Source organism: Tupaia chinensis, unplaced genomic scaffold (assembly GCF_000334495.1).
Source record: "Tupaia chinensis unplaced genomic scaffold, TupChi_1.0 Scaffold149501_1, whole genome shotgun sequence".
Lineage (NCBI taxonomy): Eukaryota > Metazoa > Chordata > Mammalia > Scandentia > Tupaiidae > Tupaia > Tupaia belangeri.
The window spans coordinates 4,271,322-4,277,360 of NW_006209345.1; the positions used below are offsets into that span (position 1 = coordinate 4,271,322).

At 54.8% G+C, this 6,039-nt stretch overlaps 1 protein-coding gene across 1 annotated transcript in view; it reads right to left on the minus strand.

Moving 5' to 3' along the window:
- Window positions 1–6,033, minus strand: part of KLC2 (kinesin light chain 2) — an 11,264-nt gene extending 5,231 nt beyond the window's left edge. Inside the window, exons 1-5 of the mRNA XM_006171342.3 lie at window positions 5,998–6,033; window positions 5,077–5,365; window positions 2,101–2,331; window positions 1,888–1,957; window positions 543–765 (exon numbers count right to left, since the gene is read on the minus strand). Coding sequence (XP_006171404.1) covers window positions 543–765; window positions 1,888–1,957; window positions 2,101–2,331; window positions 5,077–5,304 — 752 coding nt within the window. The 5' untranslated portion in view covers window positions 5,305–5,365; window positions 5,998–6,033. The remainder of the gene's footprint in view (window positions 1–542; window positions 766–1,887; window positions 1,958–2,100; window positions 2,332–5,076; window positions 5,366–5,997) is intronic.
- Between the last annotated feature and the right edge of the window lie 6 nt (window positions 6,034–6,039).

Genomic DNA, 6,039 nt, shown 5'->3' on the forward strand with positions numbered 1-6,039 from the left:
TTTTTTTTTGGAGAGATTTTCACTGTAGGGCGAGTGCGCTCGCCAGACAGACAGAGAGAGACATAGAGACAGAAAGCGAGAAATCACCCCCCAGGGGGGATGGTCACGCCGCAATCCCTTTTCCTCCATTCTCCTCTCAGGATCTTGGGCACGCACGCACACGCGCCCGGCGTGAGTTTTAAGCCACCGGGTCCGGGACATGAACCGCGGTTGACTACGTGGGAGTCCAGCGACATAGCCATTACGCTAACTGCTGGTTCCCTGGACGGACTCATTTTTCACCAAAGTCCCTTCTTAAGCCTTGGTGCCTGAAGAAGCTAAGCCAATTCCCCTGGTGTCCTCAGGTGTGGCCCCTTCCTGGTTAGGCCCAAGATTTTCCCCTCCACCTGACTCAGGTTTATTCATAGCTGTGGCCCAGCTCCATACAGGCCCTCTTCTCTCTGCTGCCCAGCTGCCCAGCAGAGCCCGAGTCCTAGCCCAGGGCTGGGGCCTCCAGGGAAAATGTGGATGTTCCCAGGGGTGACCATGGCCAGAGCCCTCACCGATAGACCAGTGCCAGGATGTTCAGCATGGTGGCCACATCAGGATGGTCGTGGCCTGATGTCTTCTCTAGGTCCTCCAGCGCCTGCTTGCAGAGTGGCACAGCCACCTCATAGCGGCCCTGCGAGGCGTACTGGATCACAAGGTTGTGCAGGGTGCGGAGTCGGGCTGGGATTTCATAGCCCCCATGCTGGGCAGCTACGTCTCCTCCTCCAGGGCTGGGGGCTGTAGGGCCAAGGGTAGGAGGTCAGGTGTGCCATCTGCCAGCTGGACTGGCCTGACATGCTTTGGAGTCATCTGACACATAGTCCTGGGAACTTGAACTATTCTGCCTCAGTTTCCCCACTTAGAGTGGTTTTAGTTACCCTATAAAATGTCTGGGTAGAGCCTTCACTCGTACTTCAATCTGTGTGTCCTAGAGCAAGCCACCGAGCTCTGAGCCTCTGCTTCCGCATCTGCAGAGTAAGTGCTTTTATTTTTTTGAGAGGTTTTTGCTACAGGGCGCGTGCGCTTGCGAGGAAGACAGAGAGAAAGAGAGAGAGAGAGAGAGAGAGAGCAAGAAATCACCCCCCAGGGGGGATGGCCACACTGCAATCCCTTCTCCTCCCTTCTCTTCTTGGGATCTTGGGCACTCACGCACGCACTCGTGCCCGAGTTTAAGCCACTGGGTCCGGGACTCAAACCATGGCCAACTACATGGGAGTCCAGTGACATAGCCATTACGCTAACTGTTGGTCCCCAGAGTAGATGCTTTTTTTTGGGGGGAGAGAGATTTTCGCTATAGGGCGTGTGCGCTTGCCAGACAGACAGAGACAGAAAGCAAGAAATCACCCCCCAGGGGGGATGGCCACACTGCAATCCCTTCTCCTCCCTTCTCTTCTTGGGATCTTGGGCACTCACGCACGCACTCGTGCCCGAGTTTAAGCCACTGGGTCCGGGACTCAAACCATGGCCAACTACATGGGAGTCCAGTGACATAGCCATTACGCTAACTGCTGGTTCCCGCCAGAGTAGATGCTTTTTGATGTATGCTCAGTGTCATGAGCAAGGCAAGCACCAGCTCTTTCAGCCTACACACATCTCAGCGGCTCAGAGAGGAAAGAAACTCTCCCAGTAGTCACAGAATGGCAGAGCAGGGATTGAACCCCAGCCTGGCTCTGCACTCTGTACAGCCTTGTGATCCAGTAATGGAAAACTGACCATTAAGCTCTAACATACTGGGACAGTATGACCAGAAACAAGACAGGAAACAACACAGCAGTCACTTCCTGTAATCTCTGAGTCCCAAGGACCAGGGATCATATAACCCCACCTGTCCTCACCCCAGAACCAACTGCCCATCCGCACCTGGGCTCTGCTCGTCTTCATTGGGGAACAGGTCATCCAGCGAGTCTTTGGGGACATCCCCTTTCTCCTCCTGGAGAGGAAGACAGGACAAGCGTCAGGGAAAAAAAATCAGGGAGTGTCAGTGGGTCAGGTTAAGGCTGAGTCTGCTCCATGCTGGCCCCTGCCTGCTCCCATGCCCCCTCCTGGGCAACAGCAGCTGTGATCGGGGCTCACACTGGGGGAGGTATCTTCATCCAACTTGCGGATCTGGCTCATGAACAGCAGGTGCTGCTTCTCCTCCTCAAGCTGGGCCACTGCCTGCTCACTGCGCTGCAGCTTCTGCTGTGTCCCCGCAAGTTCCTCGCGCAACCACTGGTTCTCCTGCACCAGGCGCCGCACCTGAGCCCGCAGCTTCTGCTTCTCCGACTCTACAGCTCCCAGGTGGCTCGACAGTGCCAGGATCACCTGTGTAGCGTCAGAGTGAGGGTGAGAGCCCTGTCCACACCCTAGCCTAGGACTCCAGTCTGAGCCTCCTGGGCTCTGAGGTCCAGTAAGGAGCTGCAGGGTCTCAGGCCTTGGAATTCTCTCCTCCTGGAGAGATTCTCCCAAGGCTCCAAGCAGACTGCAGTCTAAGGCCTAAACCCAGAAGGCTTAGGGATCCCCGATTCCTTCTTTCTGGAGTCAGAAGGACCCCAGAAGAGGGCTAGTTGGGTCCTATGCTTTCTCTAGACTGCAGACTCCTCCTTTACCTCTCCTGGGGGTTGTACTCATGCCCCTGCAGCCACAGCCACTATACCACTGCTCCCAGCCCCGGGGCTAGCACTTGCCCAAGGAACCCTGATTGGTAGTCTGAAGGTCACTGACATTTGCCATGGGTCCATGGCACCTCTTGCCTTTCTGTAGTTCCAGGCAGGAAAAGAATATGTCTCTCAAACCCCCAGATGCTCTGGGGAACCACAGGGACAGGTAAGGGGATTTAGAGGCCTCTGCTTTAACCTCTATCCCTTTACCTAACCTCTGTGACTCCTTCCCTGAGCTTCTAGGCTCTTTCTGCCTTGGTCTATGTTCCACCCTCCTTCCTTCATCCTTCATGGTCCAGGGTCATATCTGCACTGAAGCCTCTTCCCAGGCATGCCTTTCCCTCTGCTCCAGCTCCACACATGGTCTCACTGCCTGAACCCTCTGCACTCCCAGAGACTTCTTGATTTCCTGTTTCCCATCATGAGGGTGCCTGTGCACCCCAGGAGTGGGGCCCCTGTGTGGTCACCTCTGTACCTGTCAGCCAACTGGTGGATGAGTGAATCGCCAACAAATTGCCCTTCAGAGTGCCAGGTAGTCTGGACCAAGCGCTTTCTAACTGGTTAGTAAACGTTCAAGTGACAGGTGTTTTTATAGCTACTAGCTTTTAAAAAACTCCCTAAACAGCCTGGAAGTAGATACAGCAGATGGCATGAATCCTATTTTAAAGACAAGGAAACCAAGATGATACAACCTGCCCAGGATTCACAGAGCTAGACAACAGCTCGGCCAACATCTAGGGGAACAAACCCTTTTCCATCCAATCCTTATATATCCCAGTGCCTCCTGGACACCTCTGCTCGACATCCTGGTAAACCCACTTTAAGAGGGCAAAACAGAACTCCTAACTCATGCTGGTTCTCAGCCTAGAACTCCCCTTACCACAGACCTGGGAGTTATGCTGCATTCCTTTCACCCTTACTCCAGCTCCAGGTCCTACTGGGCCTGCCTCCAGAAGGTCTAGGAATGGTCCCCTTCTCTTCATCCTTGTGGCCAACTATACCTTTAGCCCAAGTCACCTGTCATTTCACTTCCAGCAGTGGCTTCCTAACCACTTGCTACCTGCTTCCCTCCTTGATCCACTAAGGTCCATTCTCCACATCTCAGTCAGAGAGATTTTTTTAAAACCTAAGTTAGACCACGTCCCCTGCCTGCTTAAAGCCCTCCAAAGGCTTTCTGATTTCCTCAGAATAAAACCCAAACTAACAAGGCATGATCTGGCTCCTGACTTTCCCACAGGCCTCTTTAATGGCTCTCTCCTTCCCCATGAAGATCCAATCGCAGTTCTTTTCTCAATCCCGCACCCCAGGACCTTTCCCACTCAGGGCCTTTGCACATGCAACTTCTCCCTCACCTCCTCCCTTTTCTGGAGGTCGGTTCATTGCTTTCTTCAGGTCTTGGTTTAAATGTCATTTCCTTGGAGAAGTTTTGCCTGACCACTAGATAAGACCCCCTACTATAAACTTACTTTTTTTTAAAAAAAGAATTTCTTTATTTCCATTTATTATTATTATTATTTAATTTGATTAAACAGAGACAGAGACAGGGAGAAAGGGAAAGCGAGAAAGCCGCCAGGTCCGGGACTTGAACTGTGATCAGTCATGTGGGAATCCAGAGCCCCTAACCACCATGCCACTTGCTGCCCCCCTCCCCATAAGCTTTCACACAGCCCTATAACACAGTGGTTAAGTGCTGTGCACAGAGAGCCGGATCCCATATGGCAGACTGCAGTTTGAGTCCTGGCCCTAGCAGCCAAAAAACATGCCAGATGTCCAATATCCTGAAGAGGACAGAGAAATAGAGGAATAAGAATTTTGGCAACCAAACCCCATTGAGGATAATCTTTCCCTCTCCCTCTGGCAATCACACCCCACTCGCTTTATTGCAAGTGCCCTCAGGCAATTTTTTTTTTTTAAAGCTATCACAGATCTTATGCTTCTCTTTGAAGAATCCACCATAATTTGTAACAATTATTTGTGTGTTTCTGTCTCTTTTCCTATGGAACTAGGGCAGGGACCTTGTCTGTAATGCTGAACTGTGTATCCCTGGCACCTAACACATTGCCTGTCATGTAACAGGCACTTGATAACTTATCTGTTAACCAGTGAATAGAAGGATTAGTTGGGGAGGGAGGCGAGGTGTTTCCTTAAGGATTTCTTTTCAGTTTTTCTATGCCATCCAGTCTCTGCTAGGTCAAGGGGGCCAGCAACAGGACTCTGTGTGGGGGCAAAGGTGATCAGGGTCTTCTGGGGTAGAGTGCAGGTCTCCAAAGTACATTTGTTCCTATAACCTACTGGAGACTTAGGGCTTCAAGGACCAGTGGTTCCCTGCTCAGATTCTGTTCCTACATTACCAGAATTCCTTTGGAAGGCTCATCACCTCTGGTAACCTCAACACTGAAGACTGACCTACCTGGGCTTCCCCCAGCCCCAGCTCGATGGCCTCCAGGGAGCGACGCAGGAGGACGCAGCGCTCCTGCGAGCCAGGCTCAGCCTCCACCGCCTCATGTGCGACCAGAGGAGCAAGCAGGGCACGATGCTCCCCTCGCAGGGTCTCCAGTCCCTGGATGACGGCCTTGGTGCCCAGCACGATTTCATCCTGGCTCAGCTTCTCCTCCCGCGGAAGCACCATCGTGGCCATGGTTGTACCGCCTGTAAAGGCGAGGGGCAGGCAGGCGGGCGCGGGGCCTGGAGCCGCACCGCTGTCCGCCCCGTGTTAGGTAAACACCGGCGGTCCCCGGACGCCAGGGTCTCCGGGGTGTGCAGGTCCCCGGGCCCGCAGCCTGCATGGTGCCCCAGCTCCGCCTACAGGGGGCGCGCCCGGCTCGCCTAGGCCGGGAAGACGCAATGCGGTGCGGCCAGTGAGGCTGGACCCTGATTCGGCCCCAGACCACTGGCCTTAGGCGGGTTTAAACCGAGCAGTCTCGGGGTTTTCGCCGAGAACTCCCCTTTCAGTACAGGGAGTGGCAGGAGACGGTACTGCTTGGATCGTGGGGGCCCACTTCATGCGGGAGACCCCGACCCCTCCGGGAAATCCGGCCCCAGCCCCTCAGACAGCTAGCTCCCCAAAAGACAGGCCAGACCTGCGGAGACCCTTGCCCTCCAGGGGCTGAGATCTCGGGCCCCCAGCCCCTCCAGGCCGCGCCCACGACGACCCTTCCCCCGGCCAGCATGACGCACGGCAGACCCCTCTCCAGAAAAGCCCGAGCCCCCGCCCACGAGCACCCGGGAGAGCACCCCCTCCCCGCCTGCCGACCAGGTCCTCCCACAGGCCGCGCCCACGACGACCCCTCCCCTAGGCCGACCCGGAGCTCCCTCCCCTTTAGAGTCTGACCCCTTCTGCTCGATCAGCCCTCGCCGGCCTGCGCCTACTGCT